Raw genomic sequence first — 24,671 nt, forward strand, 5'->3', positions numbered from 1 at the left:
TACCACCTCTCTGCACAGTGATAATCAGCCCTAAAGACGTGCAGTTCATCATGGGAAAGTTATACTTGGTTACAAAGCATTGTTTTCAGGCACCAGACCACACCTGCCTCATTTTTCATTTGTTCCCATCAAGTAAATCCCTTGACAACCAGAAAGGCCCAGGGCGGTAACTATCTTTTAGTTCTCGACGTCTTTGTGTTGAATTTTATAACAGAACGGTTTCTTATGCGGAAATAGAGGAGTCTAAATACAAAGGGCTCGGAGAGTCCCACGGGGCCCCTGACAACAGGCACCTCTAAAAACAGCTCCGATGATAGCTCACAAAGGCGGTCCTACCCTCGTCAATCAGGTCTCGGACCTCATATAAAGTCCCACAACCTAGAGAGCGGGTGTCAGATAGTCAATCCAGCGAGCTGAACACGATGCTTCAATCGTGGCCAAAACTCATGCGGAAGGCCATCCTCTTCGCTGCCTTCCTATACACCTGTTCGGCCCAGTAAGTACATGAATCATATTAATTGAGTTTCTTGTTAATGAGATGGGTTCACCCGGGCTGTATACACAGCACACATTTTAATGTTAGCTTGTTGTATCGCACACACGTGCATCCCGGCTAAGGCAAGGAAGAGAGTGAGGTCTGGGGAGCATTGGCCTCTGTTCTTTTCCAGCCTGATGAAAAAGAGGGGGAAAAGCAGTTGCTTCTCCCTTTACATTTACGGCTTCTCAATATCAATTAATAGTAAGCGACGGTTTGAACATCTACAAGCAGAGTTTAATCAAAGAGGAGTCCTATCTATTGTAAACAATAACGCGGTGAACAAATTACTCTGGTGGAAATTCCACTAGTCTAGTCTATTGTAATGCTTTTAATTAATCAAACAATAAAGTTTTTTTCACTAGTCTAGTCACAGATGTTTTCAGCTGCATCCCGTTGGAATACCTGTGTTGTTGGACACTAGACTGTATACACAAGGAAGATACATACTGGTCAAAAATATCAACTGGAACCAGCGGATACTGGTAGACACCAGCAACTATCTCGAAGGTGCAACTTTAATCCACTGGAATTTTCTCTTTAAATGCTTTGTATTATTACCTTACGTGCTAAGGGTTTCCCACACAGTATGATACCAGAATATTGGGTTTTAACTGCAGTTGCCTTCAGTTACAGCTACTGCAGGCAACTCTAGAGTCTTACTCACTTCAGGGTCGTTAGGGGGAGGAGACTTTGAACAGTTTCTCCAAACTGAAAGAACTGCGTGCGGTTCTTTGAGCTCTACAGTCCTTCATGAGAGTGGTCCGGAACAAAGCAGGTGTCTCAAGGACAGACAACTCCTTCACCAAGATTATATGACTCGCCTTGAGGGAGCCAGATGTCGGGTACTGCCATTTTTGCCCTTTCAGAAACGACTTTGGACAGAGAAGAATTCACTATCCCTGAAGGCTGTGCACATAAGTTGAGTCAACAATGACATGGTTCATTCCTCCAGTCATTTGTTTCCTTCTCTCAAATTCTTTTTCTCTCCAGCAAGTACTTTCACAACATTTGTGCCAGCTTCGGCACTCTTTCAATAGATATTTTGGTGAATGCTCATAAAGTTCTACTCCCAAGGGTTTGCCCCAGACTTGGTTTTCTGGAGTCATGGGGAGTTGATGCCCTGACATTTCCTTGTCTGGATGTCTTCTTTTTGCTTTCCTATATTTTCTGTTATGTCAAGGTTGTTAGCTTCTCTGCTGAGACAGAGGTGAGATAGGGTTCTGGTTGCTATATGATGTCCCCGGCCGCCTTGGTTTCCTTTCCAGTCAGTGCCAGATGTTGCCCGACCATTCATGGATTCTGCCTGTTTCTCCATCCCATCTTAGCCCTCATCACTTCCCCTCCTGGCTGATATCTCTATATCTCTGGCTGATCATGAAGACTCTCCCTTCAAGGAGATTGTCTACTACAAAAGCATATGACCACCATTGAACCCCTCTCCCAAATGATGTAACATAAATCAGTTCTTCTCCGGGAGTGTGTGCCATCAATAATTGTGCAATTTTTGAAAGATGGATATGATTTTGAATTGCTTCCTGCTACCCCTAGAGACCAACAGGAGCCTTTTGGGTTCCTGCAAGAATGCTGGTCTCTGAAGTTTCTAGAGATTTTTAGTTAGACTGCCCTCTAGTTAAAAAGGTACACCTCCCTGGAAAATACCTCTTATGCTATCTGCTTTACAAGCCTCTCAGTGTGAGATTTTGCAAGATATTTCACTGAAAATGTCGACTTTCAAAAGTGTGGTTTTTGGTGTTTATGACCTATGCTAAAAGATTGGGAAGCTGGGTGTCGCATTGACCAGCCTCCCTTCTTGAGAATCTTTACTGACTTTGTCAGTCTAGGACAGCTTTGGGTTTCCTTCTTTTTTTGATTTCAAAGTATTTTATTAGTTTTTTTATAAACGGATACCTTACCATTTCTGTCACGAGGTTAGCCGAACGTAGTCTGTATTGCAGTGATTACAGGTACTTGAGATATATGTTTAGCTAATCCCCTCTACATTGACTTGCTGTGAAATTAGGCAAAGGATTATAGAAAGAAAGAAGCAGGAAAGAAAGGGGTGAATGGGTTTCCTTCTTAAGGCACTCAATAGTTTCACACAGATTCAAAAGTGTCTGTTCCAGTTTTTCATCTTAATCCTTTTTCACTTGAGAGCACGTTTTACAATCCTTGGATGTGTGTTAGGGTTATTTCTCTTTATTTGGAATGCACAGCCGCTGTGAGTCGTTTTGTCAACCTGTGAGGGGTTTTTGGTCAACAGGGGTTAAAACCTGGTTCTAGAACATTCAGTAGGGCATCTAATCTACAATTTCTTTAGCTTATGATTTGAGGGGCTAAGAGTTTCCGGGGGAAGTTCACTGACGGTCCACCAAGAGGCATGGCTGCGTTTTGGGCCGGCAGCCTCCCGGGCTGATCCTTTCAATCAATCAATCATTTGTAAAGCGCACCACATACCCGCGAGGGTCTCAAGACGTTTGATAAGCACTATCGTTTGAGTTTAGGTTCACAACAGCGAATGTCGCCTGGTACTTGTGTATTGTCTCATGCATTAAAAGTAAAATGAATTATGATTCTGTTTGTAAAAATAAATGAGGTGTTACTTTATTTCGCGTGTATTTGCTGTTTGTTTATTTCCGTTCCTGAAGCTGCATTTGCTCGGCTGTGTCTTCAAATAGAGGGGTAGATACAAGAAGGAAGAATGAGAAGGCAATATTAATATTTCATTGGATAATGCCAATGCACGGATTTATTCCTCCTCATCCCAGGCCTGTCCAACACTTCCTCTCCTTTAAATACGACTTCGGCAGGATGCTGGGTATGTGATACTAGGGATTGTGGGAAGGGTGCTCTTATATGGGCTAGAGTGAAAAAATATAAAGCAAAACGATGTAGGTAAGTGTTGCAGGTGCTTGGAAGGTGCTGCATGGAGAGAGGGGGCTTCCTCAATGATAAGGCTTGGGAGGAGGGTAAAGAAATCGGAGTAATGGGATTTCATAATGTAATGTAAACATCGCAGGGCTTCTGTTGCACCTGTACCAGAACTAGCAAGTGCTACACTTAGGGGAAATAACCCCTATTTCTCTAAAAGGTGCAACATGTTTTAACTAGGCATTGTCAAATTCCATTTATACTTCCAATTTGGTGTATTCATAGGTTTCAACTTTGCCAAGCTGATAGCGTCACTGCGGAGGCCTATTCAACATAAGATAACTATTTTTGAAGATTATGTGATGCATCAGTAAAACTTGGAGTTGGTGAAAAGTTAGGTTCAATTAACTGAATACATTCTGAGCATGAGGGTGTCTTATGAATGGATACAGTTTATTCAAGATACCAGAAGCATGTAACTAAAAATGTGAAAGCTCCATCTACATGTTTGAAAGTTATGGCCAATTTGTATAATTGAAGTAAACAAAAAAGTGATGGGTAGAATGCTTGAATTAATTTCAGCCACTGGTAATTAATTACGCAGCCTAATCACAGACCACCATGCCACCTCAGATTAGATCCACCCATACACAAATCAACCTTGGTCAGTAGGAACAGCCCAGCCCTAACTGCCAAGCCAGGCCCTCTCTGAACCTGAACACAGCAAGCCAAGAATGATTCTACCCCAGTTGGGGCTGTTGACCACTTAACTGCGCCGAACGTTCTGCGCTAGTGCGGAACATTCTATTGCGCGGGCGGGGTCGCGACGGCCAACGGACGTGCGCAGCACTCCAAAGGTAGTGCATGCGACGGCCGTTGGCCGTCGGCAGCATCGATGAGGTTGAATAGGGTGCAGCTTGTTTCAATGGCACAGAGAGCATGGGACCCACCTCTGGGCATACTCATTGTACATAGTGCGTTGCAGTTAAGTAAGCAAAAAAGTGATGGGTAGATTGCAATATATTTCATGAAAACATTACGCTCATCTGCCTTATCTGACGATGGAGGTTCTGCTCACATATAAGGGTCCGATAACAGATTTGTAGCACATTGGTGTTAACGGTTTAAAAATTGCTAATAACAATAGTATGGGTAGATCTGAAATGCATCAACAAGACAGTGACATATTGCAAAATGATAGGGGCCCCTTATTGAATGTAATGAGGGGCCCTTAAGTCTACCAGATCTCAAAGATGTCCATTGGCCTTATGCTGAAATGGTGCTCCTGAAGAATTGGAGACAATTTGCACCACAGGGGCTGGAGTGGCCAGTGTTACGCCCTTGGAAAAAAAGACCATTACAAGGTATACACCAGTACATGGAGAATAATATTGGTAATTTGTGCATCTGCACTGATTCCTCCATTTGTTTCCCCATTACCAGGCTTTTATCACCTTCGCATTTCGTCTCATTTTCTCATGCATATTATAGGCTTTGCTTGAACATTACATGCATTGTTTACAGGCACTGGGAGATGAAGTGATCAGCCCAGAATCACATGATGTTGAGCTGATGCCGAGACTCAAAACTGGTTCCCGAGTTTCGTGGTCGGCACCTCTGGCCATAACAACACATCCTGGGTAGAGGGAGGGAGGCAGATGCCACATGAAAGCTCTGCTCATTATGAACTCGAGGATCCAACAGGACTTTGAGCTAAGTCAGAGCGAGGCTTCAGGCTGGAGCCGAGCTAGAGCTTTCAGTGGCTTTCCCTCCCATAGCTTTCACAGGAAAGGAATCGTACTTTGCTTTACCCGACGTTCTTTGGATCTAGTAGAACTGGACTATCCTTTTATTTAATTGGTAATTTCCCCTGTATGCTGTAGTCATAGGACGCCCGTTTTAAAAAACAAGGGCAACTTCTGTTGCCTCTGTCACTTTCTGAGGTTAATTGCAGCAGGCACAGGGGCACTTCAAGAGCAACAGAAGGAGAGGGAGCGACATGGAGATAAAGAAACAGAGGGAGCGAAGAGAAGGAGAGAGAGATAGAGTAAGGACAGGAAAGGAACATGGCTGGTTGGAGCATTGTTTCCAGGGCTGCTTTTGATTCCCATTCTGGCCCTGGTTGGCAGGATGACCAGGCCTGAGAGAAAGGTCCGCCCTCCTCTACATTTGAGGTGCCCAGCGCATCACACCCAGGCCTCCCTGATGCACATTTCATCTTAGATGCGGAGTGGCAACATCACCCTGCATTGGAAAACAGCACAATGGCCAGAGAGAAAGAGCCAAGACACTACAGATTACAATAAAAAAGACACGTTCTTTGAGTAAACGAGATCAACCTATTCAGACTGCATCAGGATTTGGTGCACATGTTGAGTAGGCCGCGTATTTGTTTAGAAAAAGGCACTGCTTAGGCAGTATGGCTAAAGACAGAGATAAATATAGCACTTGCTGATCTGCAGCTCAATGACTGTGATGAATCTCTGATTCCAAACATCCACATGAGTAAAATGAGGAGTTGTACGTGAAAAAGAAAGCAATAAATAGAATATTTGTTTGGAGCACAATGTTTCCAGCTTTAAATGTATTCATCTGCTTGTTTGGGAGCATCACTGCCCTGTCACAAAAATAAATATGCAAGTTGAAAAACTTAAATGTGTAAGATTTGATATGGCTTAATAAACAAAAATATACAAACAAGCTCCACTTGACCCAAAAATGCTCTGGCAACATGGTAAATAATTTATCGCTATGAGTTTGAGATGAGGTTAAATTCCAGTTTCTGTGTAAAAAGGCGTTAGTGGGAAACGGGAGTGTACAACCTCAAGGAATTCTATTTTTTTTTAACATGGATTGAAATTCCAAGGAATGCTGTAAATACAGCACCTATTCAACCCTGTTGAATTTTCTCAGGGAATTAAGCATTGAATTTCGATCCATATGGAATTCTTTGCAGAATACACCAATTCCTTGTTTATTTCTTAGTTTACCAGAGGAAAAATCAGAATATGAAACATTTACAACCCCATTAAATACATTAACATAGGGTATGGTGTCCGTATATATCAACTGCAGCAAATGCCTCACACCTTAACTGCCACAATGTACTATGAGTCTAATTTTTGAGGTCGAGCCTAGACAGTGGTTGTACTGTATCTCGGACATGTTATATATACTTTGTGAGCTTACAACCCGCCCACTACTTTTCATTTGTTTGTTTCAGTGTCCTTTAAAAATCTTTGCTTCCAAGTGGTTATTTATTCCTGTTTGTTCCTCCTTTTTGTTGTTTGTTCCCTCACATGAAGCAAGCCCCCATCACTTGCAGACTTCCACTTGTGCTATTTAAGTTCCTGGCTCAGGAACTATTTATTTAATTCTCAACATGCACTTACCACAAATGTTTGTGTTTTGTTTGACTTGATCAGCACAGTGCCCGCTTCACAGCTGCCACCCTTTATCTTTCATCATTGAGGCCGCTTTGGTAGGCAGTGCACCTGAACGAGCACTTCCCACAAGTGCTCGTGTTCTGTTTGGCTTGATCAGCAGGGTGCCCACTTCATGGCCACTGCGCTTCATCTTTATCATTGTGGCCGCTTTAGGAGTCTGCATGCCTGGACGTTCCCCTCTACCTGACAAATGGGAGCAGCATTTGTCCCTTACACCTCCTCCCACGTCGCAGCATGCCCACCCCGATGCCTCTTCCTGTCATCCTCCTCCTCTCAGAGCTCTAATTTCAAAGCACATTCACCGTAGCTCCCCAGGAACTGTGAGACATTTTTTATTATATAATATGAGCTCTAGCAACCCAAAGGTTTTAGAGCGCTTTACATGAGAGCTAGTTACATTACACAATGTCAGATCAATTTTTGTGGGCATTTTTATACAGCGCAAACGCGACTGACCTGAAGGTATTGAAGTGCTTTACAGAAGTGCCAGTTACATTAGACAAGGTCAGATTCATTTTTTTGTTTCAGGTGCGTGGAGATTAAGTGATACTGACGCCTTGCCTACTTATTCATTATTTCCCTTCTACCTGACAGATGGGAGCATTTTGTTGTTGTTGCTATCGCCAGTACTCTTATATACAGGGGACAGGGACAGAGGGCGGGCCGGGGCTCGCTGGTAAACAGATGGTGTGAGAAGCGTTTTGAATGGGAAACTCTGGAGAAGGGCGCCTGGTGAATAGAGGCCTTGGGGGGAGGGATGTGTTGTCTCCGCCATTGGAAAGTACTTCACAATTTTTTTTCACAGGCTGTTCAATACTGTAGTGATGCAGTTGCACACAGAATGTAATAGTGCTGTTGACTTGCATCAAGGCACTTCAGTCTGTGCATTAAAAGCCTTGGAATGTGTCCATATTCATGAATCAGACTGCATAACCCAGTGTGTAGTAATTGTATAGGTCTTCAATCCCTAGTTTAAACTTGAGAACACAAAAGGGCTATTTTGTCATTGTTTTATTTTCTTTATAACTTGGATTTCTTAACATCATGTAGGTAAGTTTAAAATACACTTCAGGATGCATTTATGCATGCCAGAATTACTAAAGAAGGAACCTGTGGTTAAAGTAGTTACATCTGGTGACCTTTAATTGATGACTATGTATAAACTGAGCAGTAAAATAATGTCAGTAAATTGTGTCTTGCAGGCCAATACCATCCTATTACATTGTAACCCCAGGCAGTATTAGCCCTGGCACTAATACAACTGTGGCGGTGCACTGGTTTGGCCTTGTGCCCAATGTTAATGTGACAGCAGAGATTATGCATGAAAGGAAACCGCTGGTGTCTGTCCAAAGAACATTTAAAAATGGTAAGCTGATAATTATTCGATTTTGACTTTCCAGCTACACTTTGATGTTGAAACTGCACTTTTCTAGGGGATAGTGCATTCCTTTTCTAATAATGAATGAATTAACGAATTCTAACATATTTAACTCTGGTTAATTAACAATTGCATAACCTTCAAAAGGTCCAGGAAAGAGCTTCTACTCATTAGACACGACTGGTCGGAATTGCACACTTCAGGAACCCATCTGAATATTGGTTCATTTTCACCCTCAGGATTTTCATTTTTTCTCCAAATTGCTCCAGTTGCAGAGCAGGATATAATGGTTTTTTCACCTTCAATATGTTCAAGAACCCTCTGATCTATTTACAGCACAAGAGACAAGCACAATCTCTTCGATCCTTTTCTTCCTCTCCTTTCCAGCCTCTCCTACCCTCCGCTCACTCTTTTCCTACCATTACTATCGCCCTCCCCCTATAATCTACATTTCTCCTTTTTATTTGTATTGCTTTTCCGAGAATGCTTATTTTCTTATTAGAGTATGTACAGCATCTAGAAGCTGGATCCCTGGTATTGGTTGGGAGGATTGTTCCAAAATTTCCCACTTGCCACTTTTACTGTGATGCAGCAGAAACCTTACCAAAACTCACTTCACCCTTATACACTTCTTAAATTACAACCCCCCAAACTCACAATAGTCTCAATTGGTACTCGTTTTTCCACAAATTTGGTCCTCTGATGGATCTTTTTGTTGAGCTTCCAGAGACTAGAATACTTGGAAATATGAACAATTATTCTATGAGGACGTGGTATAAAATAATTGTTACCTCAATTCTAAATCAAAGTCTTTCTCAGCTACTTATACAAATGTCTTGAGATAAGGAATATGACTAAAAGAAGGAGACAGAATCAATAAAGTTAATTCCTGTAAAACATTTATCTAATCCCTCGTATTGCACATATAGGTCAAGAATATGCATTTCAATTCAGATTTAATGACACATTTCTATTACAGATAGCCTTACAACACAGTACAGATGATGTTAGTCAGCTAGAAACTTAATGTAGAGAGAAAACAAGATACATCTAAAAGTTCAATTGTTAATTATACAAACCAAAGCAAAGCCGATCGCTTCAAGTTCGTCCTCAGTTAGATCAGGTTAGGTCTGAACTTCAACACCAGTAGGAGCCAGATAACAACCTCTCAGCCGAAAAGTTATTTTCCTGCACCACTTTACAAGCGAGCAAAGTACATGATTGGAGGTCGCAGTAGGATATAGTTCAGTTCATTAAAATCTATTCCACCCAGTGTAGGTGGATAAGGGGCATAGAAAAAGACAATAGAGATCAAAAGTCTGTCCGAAAGCATGCCAGACAGGAAAGTAAAATAATAGCAGCCAGTCCCTGACTCCTTCTCCCATGGGAGCAATTACATCTCAAAATGTTCCTGGTGTACACCCCTTAATGTATCAATTCTATCAGTCCATACGCTTTTCATTGGTCACCCACAATGAGCTGTTGTGAGGTGATCAGTGAATCACACAAATCCAAAAGGATTAAGAAATCCTTTTTGCATATTTCATTAAGATTCATTAAGTTCAATTGTATTACCATTTTGTCACTTTCACAGAAGTGGATGGTACTTTACTCTGCTCACAGTGTGTCCGTTCCCAGGCGCTTTTCCCTGGATGTGCAACAATATTGTTATATTTCTATCGAATATGCTTCTTAGAGAGAAGTGAGTCCATTGTTAGTCAATACAGAAATGAAATTTCACAGAAAGTTCTAATAGGGCATAGGTGACAGCCTTAGATGATTTCACATTAACGTAGGAAATGAAAAACATTTGAGGACTACATGAAGAATTAGCTAAATCACAACCGTTTAGTATTCTTAGTAATTACACATTTATAAATGCATTTTGACTTTCACCATTATTTCTGTTATAATTTTCTTCAGGAACTACACTTCAATATTAGGTTCTACTAAAAAAATCTCCCTATAGGCATTATTTGCACGTTACCATTGTCAAGCATATATATTAATGATACACTCTCAAATACATGTAGCATTGTCTAAAACGTTACAGAACTTCAAATTTGCTCCCTGCCATTTCTTCTCAAAATTAAGCAATTCTGCATTTAAAAAAATTAATTAGTTATACATTTTTCATGTTCGATACACTTTTGAATTTATTTTGTCACTAAACTCATAATATAAGGGTATTTTTTATTGTCCCATAACAACCCAAATGCGTTACTGTGTAGTTCTCTTTGTTTTCTTTCTTTGTGTACATTTTCATATCATCATTTTAGAACACACTGCATGCTTTTCTGATGTAACATACATTATCGATTTACCAGATTAACATGTCTTCATCAAGAAACATTTGTCGTAATGATCTTTACTGGTGAGAATTGATAAAGGTAAACGTCAGATAACATCCACGCTCCATCAATTCCCCCTCTGATGTCGAATCACGCCATCACACAATCTTATCTTATCATCATCTGATAGAATTTTGATGTCACATTAGAGAGCAGTTGTCTTCATTTGGTTCAATCTAACCTGTTCCAAGTTTTTCATGTCATCATAATATCCACACTGAGTGTCTTCTAATTCAATTTCTGCTCTATTTCTTCTCCTTTTTCCATTTTCCACTTCAACTCCTTTACGTCTACAATAGCGATATCTTATTACTATGATTAATTAGCCAATAGCAATGGTTATGATGGGTGTCAGTATTTTTCCCACTACTCTTCCTCCCAGTACTGCAAACCAATTTCTTACATATCAAAATCCTTTCCCAATGGTTTCCCAAGTGAAATTAACTTTTAGTTCTGTTAGCTCTTTCCCTAAGTTAGTAATGTTGTTAATATATCCCCGCAAATCTTTACTTTTGTCAGGCATATAAGTAAAACATTGTTGATGCGACATACTCCACCTTCTTTTGCCATCAATATATCTAACGCAAGTCAGATTTGTAAAACTATAGATCGTATAGCAACCATCTCTGTGTCTATAACTTCAAACCCTCTAGCGATAGCAGTTGACAACCAATCTACTGCAGTTGAAAGGTTCCGAATTTTATGTGAATTTAGTATTACCCCAACTGAGGGTATTATAGCATTCACAATATCTCCAATAATTTCAGCAGCACTAATTCTTCTTCTTAAATGTGTATTTAATGTTAATGTTTTGCGTCTCAATATGCATAACTTCCCTCTATGTTGCCAATCCAGAGTCATAGCTGCATGTGCCTCCCCCCTTTTTCATATCACCCTCCCTTTGCGCCCATGGGGGTATCTTTAGTTGTGATTCAGATTTTCTTTTATCTTCCTTTGTCTATCCTCTACTGAATTACTCAAATCTTTTTCTACATTATGTAAAGCACAAGTCAAATGATGTCGATGCGCATATACTGTATTGATGGTTAATGTCGGTTGGAAAAATTATCCCATTATTTCAGCAGTCTGTGCATCTGGCACTCCTTTTAAATTTTTCTTGACCGGAAATTCTGAAAAGATCCAATCATAATTTGAATAAAGATGTTGATATTGTCCTTTACAATAGAATAAACTTGTTAGTACACTACAAGAAATACCATAAGTTAGAGGTAGGTGATGATAGGTCACTCCCTCAGTTTAAAAAAAGAAGGTAATTGCATGCACACATAACAATCACTCACATTTATAGTATCAACATACTCTTAAATGAGTTTAGTAAACGCATTTAGTGAAAAATCATTAATAGATTGATCTTGATGTAAATCTGTGTTTGTTTATTCATTAGTCACAACCACTTTCTCTTGAACTTCTATAGTTTCAGTACTGCTAGTCACATGGAGCTTAGAGTTTGAATAAACATGATAAGGTAGGTTTAGTATTATCAATGACAAGACAAGTATTATAATAAATGCAGCCAAAAAGCAAGCACATATACATTTACACCTTAGTGAAGACTGATTTGAATTTTCTAGCTCAAATCTAGAGGTATTTATTTTTATATTTTTTATTTTTATATAATGCTTTGCATCGTGAGGTTTTACAGAAGAGTTTTTATCAGCACCCTTTCGCATACTCTTTTATCCCTTCAATGTTCTTTTGGCCTTTATGTTTTCCAGCCCCTTCACAACAGTTCCTTCATGGCGGTTTTTGAAAGTTGCAATTCTTGAAGCACAAAGCGTAATACTCTTTTTCCCAATCGTTTGCAGCTGCTAAATAAGTCCACTCTGGAGCTGCATATCTTTTACTTGGTATTCTCACTCTTTTTGTTCTGCACACTGCAGGTTCCTCTTTATCTGTACCACTTTGCTCACATGGACTTGAAACTTCAATCACAGTTGGAGGTAGTCTTCCTGTTGTCTGGATGTGTCTCAACCTATAAGATTTTCTGGGCCAAAGGTCTCCTTTTCGCACTTGTTTTTCTGGTACACTGTACACATTATCTCAGTGACTATTTCATTTAGTTAGATCCCCTTCAGTTTGACCCTCGTTACTAACTGAGACCAACTCTCCTTGGCTCTCGTCTAAACCAGGGTTTCGAGACTCAGAAGCAGGCGCCCACTTTACTCTGTGGTCAATCTGAATGGGATGTCTCTATCTTACCACTGTTTCATCCACTTCAAATCCTACACATTCAAGGGGACATGGGACTCGACTAGTGTGGGTGGCATGCACCCATTTAGGCAGACCACCAAATTTTACAGCAGTTGTGGTTACAAGCATCAATTGATAAGGCCCACGCCAACGAGGTTCCAGGCAGGATCTTCGCATGTGCTTCTTTACCAGTAACCCAGTCACCTAGGCACAAGTCATGGCACTCCTCCTGTTGTACAGTAGTTGCAAGTGAGACACAGAACCTACCACATCAGCCAATCCTATACAATAATCTAGTACCTAGTCATCAGTAATATTCACAAGCTGATTTGATGGAACTGTAGACTGCCTCATAGCCCTCCCCATAATTATCTTGTGAGGGGACTGTCCGGGATGGTGTGTAAACTCATCAACCCCAAAGGCAGTGCATCAGGCCATTTTAGGGATGTGGACGCACACATTTTTGCCAATCAGGGTTTTAGAGTTCCATTCACCTGTTAAACTACTGCAGACACGTCAGGCCAATAGGCATATTTCAGCTTTTGTTCAATTTTCAAAGCAGCACGAAACATTCGTATTATTTTGTTATTAAAATGTGTACCTCTATCTGATTTCAATGAGGTCGGAAATCCAAATCTCGGTATCAACTCTCTAAGAAGCAATTTAGTTACTGTTTACTGTCATTGTGTCTTGTAGGGTAGGTCTCCACCCAATGATAGAACAGACACACAATCACAAGAACATATTTTAATCCATTGCAAGGGGGCCTCTCAACAAAATTGATCTGCATACTGGTAAAAGAACCTCCTGATTTTCCTAACTGACTTTTACTGACCAGTGTTTTTCTACCTGCATTTTGCTGTTGGCATGTCACATGTCTCTGACACAGGCTCCCTGCAATGGCTCTGAATCTGGGATTTACCAGGTCTGTCGAAAGAGACGCAACATAGCATCTCTTCCCACATGCGCAGAACCATTGCAATTTTTTGCCATAGGTGACAACAGACTATCTGGTAAAACCGGTCTCCCATCTATGTCCACCAGTACTTCATCTTCTTGCCGGCAACTGCATCCTGCTTTAATCCACCCTTCTCTTTCAATTTGGGGTACTGCATCTTGTAATTCTTTAATCTCTTCCCAAGTTTCTAACACTGAAAATATTAGTCTGCATTCTGTGCCATCAGAGTGTTCCTTCAAAGGCTCCACATTGATTGCATAAGAATTTAGGACACATTAGCGTGCAGTCTTATCTGCACAGTGATAGCCGACTGTTACATACTCATGGCCAAAATCTCCCATGTCTTTTTTTGTTCCATTCTCAATTCCACTATATTGCTTAAATGCCGGCAAAAGCCTTTTGTAATATGCATGCGCTGTCTCTTTTAGTTCCTGCGATGTTCTGTCTATTCTTACTCATTCTGTTCCTTTCTGGCAACAATAGACTGTAAAAAAGAAGAAACAAATATAGTAAGAAGCTGGTCATATATATATACACTAAACATTATAACAAGCTAAGAAGAAAATAAATTATGTGGGCCAGGAGATCCAAGCTTTAGGAGGGCAGTATCTGAGCAAAATGAAAGCCACTGAAAGGAGACAAGTGTAAAGGTTGTGTGCTAATATTTTTAAAGGAGCTTCTCTCATACCTAACAACGTCAGGGTAGCTCCCTGTTACCTCTTGCCTCAGAAGTGGCAAAGGCAGTCACAGAAAAGAAGGTAAAAAGTCCTTATGAACACAGTTTGTGTTCTGCTGCTTCCACTGGGATCCAATTTTTATTTGCTGGCTTTACAGCGCCAGACTATTATGTGAGGATCACTAGAGTGGAGCTTTGACTCCGACCACTTGTTGGGAGACAGGAGTACATGTTTTGATTGGGCAGAAGTTGAGTGCTTCCACAAAAAAGTATTTTCCCTCCTCACAGCTATGATCATTCAGTATATTTATCAAGCTGCATGAGCTTGACCTTTCAGCTGCACACTCATGACACTGTAATGCTCTAAAAGTGTTCTAGATAAATAGATACTTCATGGTGTTTTTCTCGGGCAGCAGGACAAATGAGGTAAGGGTAGTCTTTAGCTTACATAGATGGCTTGACAGTGCAAATGTCAACTAGCCTTTTAACCTACGCCAATATTATCCTACAGTTCTTTTCGTCCACACAAATATATATTAATTTCGATGCTATTCACTTGTAATGCTTCACATTACCATACAAAGTGTCTTTAAAGCCAGACCTATTGGCATTGCCAATGCTTATATAAAATACGTAACTGCAGCAGAGGAATGCTACACTTCTGAATAAACAAAAAAGTAAAATAAAAACACACATTGTTGAACACCTTACCATGTTTCTTTACTGTGGATAGATGAGAAATTATATCAGAACCATACCTTCACCTTTGTGCTTAGTAAGAGTGATAATAAATAAAAATGTTTTAACAGTAATAGGAATACTGTAAGCCAATAAAAAAAATGTTTTGGAGCACAACATTCTTCTGTTAAAAGGAAAAGAAATGTGTAGTGCTTCCCTGGCACATCATGTCATCATCCTAATTAGAATACAGCTATGTATACATAACAGACATGCACTTGGTTGAGAACTGCTGCGTTATAATAACTGCACACTTCTTATGAGGTCCTCTGCTGTCAGTTCCTAAGATGTCACCCAGGTCAAAGGATATGTGATGTCGCTCCCGCTACTCCTAGCATTTTGGTGAACTGACATCCATGTCCACACCAGAGGGTCTTATGACATTAAACCAATTGGCTACAACATTAAATCAGCCACTCCACCCACTCACCGCAGATACTCAATCTTTATGACCAATGTTACTAAACTTAGGCAAGCCTTGTATAACAAAGGGGAAGACTCTCTTATAACAAATCTATACACTGGATATGAAAAGTGAGAGGCTGCTGCTCGCTTATTGTAGATGACATCTTGGAAGCCAGAAGGCATCCACAATTTGGCAAGTTTTGATACTATTGAATTGATTCTCCGCTATAGTGAGGTAGTGGCCAAACTAGTGGCACATGATGGGAACCCATCCTCATTGTTTAAACCCAACATTCGCTTTAAATTTAGGTGTCAGGAGCATGTTCCCAGCATGATTGGCACTCCATTCATAATCCAGTGGACTTTCCCACTTGGACAGTTGACTGACAGCGAATGCCAATGACACCTTCACCTCCTTCTGCCATGCTGTCCCCCATGGGTAACATAGAGTTCTATAGCAGGAATTCTCTTCTTCCACCAATTGAAGTTTCGATTTTGGCCTTCTACACTAAACATTCTGAAAGCCAATGATCATCAGTTTCCCCTCCCTCTACTGATGTTCCATTAAATCAAGTGATCAGGGATATTGGGATTCCCTCTCCTTTGTCATCCAACGCTCAGGCCACAAGCTTGTTTTCTACTATTTAGTGAAACGTGGCTTGTCTAAAATCAAAGTCACTTTCCCTGACTGTAATGATTTCTTAGAACAAAATGACATCTGTCTTTTCCATGAAACCTGGTCCCTTGAACCTATTTATAAGTTGGGGTACATTACCTTCTCTATTCCTGCAATCCAGGGTTTTATAGGGCACCCTGCAGGAGGATTAACGATCTGGATCCAACAAAATTGTATGTTAAAATGAAACAGCTTCAAATAGACTCCCCCGACATCATGGCTGTCCAAATCAACATAGGGAAACCGAGTTTCATTGACCTGTATAAAGTATATTCCAGATGGATCAGGGGAGGCCTGAGATCGTGAGCTGTTTTGATCCTTGAAGACTCCCTGGTGAAACATTGCGGCAAATCCTTTTTAATATTAGCACGGTACTTTAATGCCACCATGAAACTCATTGACAGTAAAGATTTGAGATTTTGGGTTTCCGGCAGCTCGACTTACCCCCCCCCCCCCCATGCGCAAATGGGCAAAGGTAGCCCTCTGACTGAAATCACCAACACTAGAATTTGGAGTGAGGTCTGTTAACGGAAGTTTCAAATTGGACAGTACTGGAGCTAGTACCTATAACAACTTATCCCATTCCAGTCATATTGACTGTATTCTAATAGAACTTCAACTGTGGTTACGTCTTAGGGAAAAAAATTGTTCAGACTAGGGCCGAAAGCGACCACAACCCGTTCTGCCTCAATACGTCATCCTTTTGCCCGAAGGCGGTAATCTCCCAATCCTCTCCTGTCATCACTAGGGAAATTTGTTGCTCAAATGATATATGTTGCATCAAATGGCGCAGCTTCTAGAATCCCCCACTCACTTGAAAGCAAGCAGTGCTGACCTGCTAGTACGTCTAGCAGAGATGAATGAGAGGTCCCTCATCCCACAGGAGGCTGATATCATCATTGAAATCCAAAACAATTTCTTTAAGGAAATTTTATCCCACCTTACTATTCCAGTTACCAACCCACAGAAACATCTAACTAGAGTTACAACTTGCTTTAATAAGGAATGTAGCTGTTCACGGGCCCAAATGGGTGAAGCATTGAAATCGATGGACATCCCCTGGATACACGTAGTAAAGAGCTCTTATAAATTAGCCCAGCATTGCGCTAAAAAGGGAATGGGATGAAGGAAGGTGGTGGCAGGACCTAAAATCGGCCTGCTCATCCAAATACTCAACCAAGTTCTAGGAACTGGTCAAATGGAGGAGGGATGGTTGTTCTTCCACTCAACACAATCACGTAGCCCCCTCCGGATGTGTTAATCGCCTTACAGCTCTTTACTCTCCTAGTTCCCATGCCTTATCACTGGAAGACATAGAGAGCATCCCCTCTCCAGACAATGAGCTTTCCTTTGAGCTGGCCAATGTCGCCCTTGCCCTAGATGCAGTAACCAGATGTAGGACACTTGGACCGGATGGCATAGTGGAGGATATATCCCTTCAGGATAAGGATAATTGGCCAAGACGTATTATAAGCAGAGCTCCCATACCAGAGTCCTGGAAGGGAGCTGAAGTAGTTCCTATATTAAAAAACGGTGACAAATCATTACCATCTAACTACAGGCCAATCAGTTTATTCGATTGTATTCAGAAGGTCTTTGCGCATTTCCTCTTGTGCATGATTCAGGATTGGATTGACGATAGCAATGTTTTTTTATCTTCTCAGGTAGGATTCTGCAGGAAGGTCGGCACCATAGATCAGGCCTTCCCTCCCCGATGCTGTATTAGAGGACCATCAAGATCGGCGGGGGCAGCATGTATGTTGCTTTCATCGATCTGAAATCCGCCTTTAATCTAGTTCCATGTAAGAACCTATGGTGGGTACTTTCTGATATGGGCGTCCTGTCTACCTTATTGAGTGTGCTAATTCGCATGTATGATGGCAATTATGCACAGGTATGCTGGTGTTGTGTAGTTCCTATAAAACCTATATAGGATCTGCACGTTTGGGCCACATATACTGCGGGCCTGGTGTCCAGACTGATTCCAGACACCCCCACCGGGTATGTTGGCCTGTATACCAGCTAGCTCACAGTGCCACTAGAAGCTCCACTTACAAAGGAGAGAATAGTTTTTGGCAACTATCGAATATGACAACCCTGATCCCTCAAGACATGGAAACTGTGCACTACCTGTCGCTCAGTCACTCGTGATCACTTAGTCTCAGAGAAAAACACATAATAAATGATTTGGACTTTTTTCAATAAGCATTAATTGAACAATTGTTATTCTAGTGTAAAATGAGTGTGCTGAAACAACCATTAGTCAGTAACAGATATAAATGATTAGAAGCACTAAAAAAGTAAAAGCATGGTAGATTTCTACCATTTTGCTATAATCATGAATACAGGCAAGTACATACAATACATGACAATAAAATGCGTACTCCTACTATGCTACCCTAACTAGATGTACCTAGATGTACCTAGCATGTATGTAGGTGTTAAGCCAAGAATCGCTCTAGGGTAAAGTCAACCCCATTACCTGAAGTGAGAGACTGTGGGACCACGTCTTAGTCTCGAGTTGTACACCCCGCAAGGGATGTTAGACTACTGCGAGCTGGAGTATGTACATGCAGGAACTTCAGTCTCTCACGTCAGTGTGTCGGCAGGGAAATTCTAATCTCTGTTTGTCTCAGCAAGATGTGATTTTTATATACCCAAAGGTCTTTCCAGGGGTTCTACCTTGCTGTAGCACTTTTCGGATTTAGGATGACGTCAGGAATGAACTTTCTACATAGGTATTATACAGGAGATGGTAGTCCTGCTGCAAGAATCCTCATGCATAATGTATAAGGTTTTTACAAGGGAAAATCCTGTGTTTTGTGTGCAGTATCGTATCTAGGTAAAAGGTCAGTCCCTAAGAACCATATGTATGTAATGTAGAGAAGAATATAGGTGACGTGTTAGAATTTTACCTGAGCCTATATTGAGGTACCTATATGGAATATAACACTGGGGAAGCCAGGGAGAGTTGACAGAGCAGTTTCCAATTCGACATGGAATTTGGCAAGGCTATGTGTTGGCTCCCACTCTATTCTCTCTGTTCCTAAATGATATACAGGCACATGCATCAAAGGATTTTGCGATCGCAAATGGTGCGAATCGCAAAAATCGGCCGTTTGCAATCGCAAAATCTGCTTTTGGAATGCATGAAGGGTGAAGGCCCTCGCAATTTGAGAATTCTCAAATATTTGCGAATTCTCAAATTGCGATTGCATTTAAGGAATCGCATTTTGCGATTCCTTAAATGCAATGCATGAAACTTTTAAAAATTGCGATTTCGCAATTAGGGGGAGCAAATTACCATGAGGTTGAACCTCATGGTAATTTGCGAAAACTTTGAAAAATTCACTTTTGTGCATTTTTCAAAGTTTCATGTTGTGCACACACATGCCCTGCACCCTTGAAATCGCATTCTCAATTTGCGATTCGCTAATTACGAATCGCAAAATGAGAATGTCTTCCCATTCTTTCCTATGGGCCTCTAGGCCCATAGGAATGAATGGGGAGGTATTCCTTAATTGCGACTCGCAATTTGCGAGTCGCAATTAAGGAATATTAGGAAATCACAATTTATTTAGCGATTTCTTGATGCATTGCATTTTGCAATTCCTTAATTGCGATTCCTTATTTTTCGCAATTAAGGAATCGCAAAAAGCAATATTGATGCATGTGCCTGATAGTCCACTCTCTTTATGGCCTATCCACGGATGCTCCTACTCTAGCTGGCAGCCATATTTTTACATTATTGTTTGCAGGTGACACTCTACTAATATCTAAGACACCCAGTGGGTTGCAGTGAGTGCTATCTCATTTTAAAGGATTTTGCAGCGCCACAGACTTGTGACCAATTTCGTAAAAAACAAACTTATGGTTTTTAACAAACACAAGACCTTAAAAGGCTGAGTTGGGTTAGGAGTTGAACTACAAGAAAAGGTAGATATTTTCACCTACGTAGGTGTTACACTGTCTTCAACATTCACCTGGAAGCCTCAGGTGGGTCTTATGTCCCTCAAACACAAGCAGATTGCTGGTGCCATAATAAAAGAGCACGTCTCCCCCATTCCAAATTTGTAGCCCCAGTCCAACAAATCTAAGATGCAAAAGCAGTTTGCGCTGTGCTGTATGGCAGCGAGCTGTGGGGCTTTGCCATCATCCCTCCTCCTACAAGGGCTGTGAATACATTTTTGAGAAGTTTAATATGTCTCCCAGCCAGTACCCCTCCGAGTCCGCTAATGCTTGATATGGGTAGAAGGTCAGTAGCCAATAAAGCTAGACTTCTGCCCCTGGTATTCTGGAGAAGGCTATGGTCTAACCCTGAATGAATCCATTACAGGATGGTCCATGGAAGACGAGATTGAGGCTGACATATTTAACCAAATCCTATGACTTCAACATATTAAATAACTTCTAACAGTCATTGGCCTCAGACCCTTATGGGATAAGCCTTCATCTGCTTCATCTTTGTCATTGACAAAGTTAAAAGGACATTATTGGCTGTGGGTTGGTCAAATATGGCCTGGCATGCTGACAAGTAATCCAATATAGGTTAAATTTCGTGATTTCAAATTTAGAAGCCACCTGGAGCCCTATTGGGATGCCATTACTATCCCTCTTGAAAGGAATTTATATTTCCAGTTTATGGTAGGCACCCTCCCTGTGAAAACATTTACTAAGAAGTGGGCACCAAATGGTGATCTCTTGTGCCTCACCTGCAAGACAGCTACAGACTCGATTGGTCATTTTCTTGTGTGTATCTGGGCTATGCTATTCCCCGCCAGAAATTGATTAAACCAGTTTGGAGGGTTATGGGGACACAAAGTAGTAGTTTTGCACTCAGAATCCTTAGCTTAGGCTCAAACCTCACATATGCATGTGCTGTTGCAAAGTTTCTAAGATGGATATGGACCATTAGAGCTAGGATCATCGATGCCCCTTAAGGACTGTCTCTACCCTATCTGGCTCTTATGATACCTGATGCTTATACAATTTCTCATTGCCTGGAAGCTATTCTTACCTATTGGTTAATAATCTTCTTGCTGCACCCGTAAGAGCATTGTCTCATTTGTTTCCTAAAAGTAGACCCTCATCAATTAATACTGTATGTCAGTACTAATGTGGAACAACAGTGGCTTTGCTGATTAAAAACATTGTGTTTTACCTTTATCCTCATTGAGGGTCCTTAGCTCCTGCATGCATTTAATTTTTTCCATTTTCTTGGGGGTTCCAAATTTGATGTTTAATTTTTTTAAGAAATGTTATCTTTGTATGTTGTTGTTCTACTTTGACTCTTTTTTTTAACTGTAACCTTTATGTATTATATATTCGTCTGTAAGCTTGTATGTTATGTGCTTTTATGACTAATTGTCGAATAAAGCTTATCAAACTATTATGTGTATACACTGTTCACTTTACAACGTTTTTTGATTCGTGCTTTCTTAATTTGAGCACTAAAATGATTTTAATATAGAAGCGAATAAATAAATCTATCAATTTTGGTGTCCCACAAATGTGTTTATGATATTTGGTGGTCATAAATAACTCCTTTGGTATTGAGTACTCTACTGTATTATTATACATCCATCCAGTACATTGTTAAATGTATTTCTAAATGAGTGTACAGTAGACCGCTGTGTTTATAATGTTAGTAAACAAGACAGCATTATAACACCAGTAGCAGTCGGTGTGTTGATAGAGTGGCACTGAAAGGATTGATGAACGGATGACAAGACAATAAAAAACAAAACACCTACCTGCCGTATCGTCCCATTGCACTCCTCTCCACTGCAGGCACAGGCTCCCAGAGTTCACTGCGGCCACTCCTGACGTTGCTTTCATGGTGATAAAGTCAGCTTAAGGATTGGCCTGAGCGCCAATGATTTGTGCTCCCAGCTAGACTGGGAGCCTGTGCCTGCTCTCTCCAACCTGGCAACGCAGCTCAAGTTGGAGAGAGCTTCAGTGCGCATGACATCCTGAGACAGCCGGCCAGACCATCATGTGTACTGAATAGCAGTGCAACCACTTGTCCAACAGCCTGTCATCCCCCTGGCCCCACCCCATGCCTTGACTCCAAGAGCAAAAATAAAACGATAGTAAACAAGGGTTTATTATCATTTTGTTTTTCATTTTTTTTAGCTGCTGGCAGGTGGGGAGACGTTTTCCGCCATAGCGGAGGATATAACACGCATGGCATAGTGTCAAGCAGGGAGTCAAGGTGGGTGTACATGAACGTTGTTAATCATAATGATGATACTGAGTAGGGGAGGCAATGAAGAGGAGGTAGCTACTACTTTGGAACATTTCCACAGAGTATGTGTGGAGTAGAAGGGTTTAGGTGTAAAGTGTCTTAGTGTCGAAGGTTAGGAGCTAAGAGACATGAAAAACAGGGGCCTCGGTCGATTTCCATTGCAAACATGAAAGAAGTTAAGATTGAAAGATTCCTTTCTTTAAATAGGTGAAACTTATTTTTTTTGATATATTTGAATCATTTTCCACATAGTAGCCAATAGTACAACTATACAGCAGGACAAGATAAGTAATCGTATATGCAAAACAATGTGACAGTTGTCATCAGAATGTTAACTCAAGAGACTGTGCCGTCCATGTCATCCAGTAAAACTATTGTCCGCGCCCTCCTACAATAACGGGTAGTGTCAGTCCCGCTTGAGTAGTGCCGGAAGTATACTGTAGAAAAAGTTATTAATAGAACAAATAAACTTTAAAACAATCCCCCCACCCTCCCTGCTGACGGTGCCATGATTAGCAAAAGAGATAAGGAAAGAAGAACGGCAAGACATCCTGGGAACAGGGTACATTGGAACATATCCTATTGATGGAATTTCTGCTATACGACCAGTCCTATTGGGAGACACCAGACAGAGTAATACAGGAAACTCCATTATGCGTAGATTGCAAACTTATTCAATGCTATATACAATCAGGCCTATACATTTCCAGGAGTAAGGGTGTCAATTGCTTTAAAAGATTCCAATATGGTGTCCTACCTCATGACTATGGGAACTTTCCGTATTCCCCTACTTTCCTCTGTGCAAATGGCCACGCTTTCCGCTAGTCCCCATTTACCCACTTTGTCCTTCCAGGCCAGGAAAGTGGGAGCTAGTAGAGATTTCCATCTCCTAGTTATGCCCCGTTTGGCCAACAATAGGGCCAAATCCATAAATTTAGCATGAACCTTGCAACCCTACCATCGTTTATACAGCCCAAGAATACAAACATCTAGCGTATTGAGCCCCATGTTACCTAGTTTCTCTGTCAACAGTAGTGCTATCTCCTCCCAGTACCCTCGTAGTTTGTTGCAGGTCCACAGCATATGTAACAAGTCAGCATCTTGGTCGGAGCATCTGGGACATAGGGCATTGGTGTCAGGATATATGGTGTTAATAGTGTGTGGTGTTAAGTATGCTCGCTGGGTTACCATATATTGGATAAACTTAAAACGAGTATTCTGGGACACTCGTTTAGGATATTCCAATATGACCGCCCACTCCTTGTCTAGTAGAGGTTGAGTGAGGTCTCGGTCCCATTTACTGCTCCAACTGTGTTGGTTGTTGTGTATGTAACCTGTGACAAAACCAGTGCGTGAGGTGGCTACCTGTTCCCATGAGATACATAGGATGAACAAATACATTTTTTGGGGGTTCTGTTCTTTTAGGAGTCCACATTTTCTTAACATATATTGTTAGGCTGGTATGAGTTAGAAACAGCGTATATGGTACTCCCTGTTCGTTGGCAAAATCAGTGTGCATCAGTAAGGTTCGATCCCCAAACAAGTCGCCTACCTTGTCCACCTCAGCTTGCGCCCAAGGTTCCAACTGTAGCGCAGTTAATGTTTCAGTGTTAATGGGGATGACCAATGGTGGTATATTGGGCGCGTATACAGGAACGCTTGCCCTATATCGCAGCACTCTTCTCCAGTAATCTAATGCTACCCTGAGCAGTATATGAGATGTAGGGGGCACAACGATCGGGCACAGCAGGTGGTGTAGCCTGCCCGGTGCAAGCATTTGCTGTGTATACGCAATTTCACCTAAATTTCGGCCAGCCAGCCAGTATGACAACCATTGGAGTTGTGCAGCAAGACAGTACGCATAGAATTCAGGTGCTCCTAGCCCACCCGTATTAGATGGGAGCTGTAATTTCTTAAAGCTTAGCAGACGGCGGCCTACACCCCAAATCAAAATGGTCAATAACGTATTCAAAGTTTGAAAAATAGGGGCTGGAAACCTTACTGGGAGATTTGTAAAGAAATAAAGCAACCGCAGCAGGATTACCATCTAGGAGATAGTGAGCCGGCCTGCAACTTAAGAGGTAGTGACGTCCAGAATTCTACTTGTGCCCTCAAAGAGTTAATCGCTTTCTAGAGATTCCCATCTATAATATCTTGTATGGCCCTGTATACTTGTATT

At 41.2% G+C, this 24,671-nt stretch overlaps 1 protein-coding gene across 1 annotated transcript in view; it reads left to right on the forward strand.

Annotated features, from left to right (window-relative positions):
* Window positions 1-418: 418 nt before the first annotated feature.
* The window catches only part of LOC144762793 (CD109 antigen-like), a 1,211,849-nt gene continuing 1,187,596 nt past the window's right edge, over window positions 419-24,671 (forward strand). Inside the window, exons 1-2 of the mRNA XM_078648063.1 lie at window positions 419-496; window positions 8,055-8,218. Of these exons, the coding sequence (XP_078504189.1) occupies window positions 423-496; window positions 8,055-8,218 (238 nt within the window). The 5' untranslated portion in view covers window positions 419-422. The remainder of the gene's footprint in view (window positions 497-8,054; window positions 8,219-24,671) is intronic.

This window comes from Lissotriton helveticus, chromosome 6 (assembly GCF_964261635.1).
Source record: "Lissotriton helveticus chromosome 6, aLisHel1.1, whole genome shotgun sequence".
Taxonomy (NCBI): domain Eukaryota; kingdom Metazoa; phylum Chordata; class Amphibia; order Caudata; family Salamandridae; genus Lissotriton; species Lissotriton helveticus.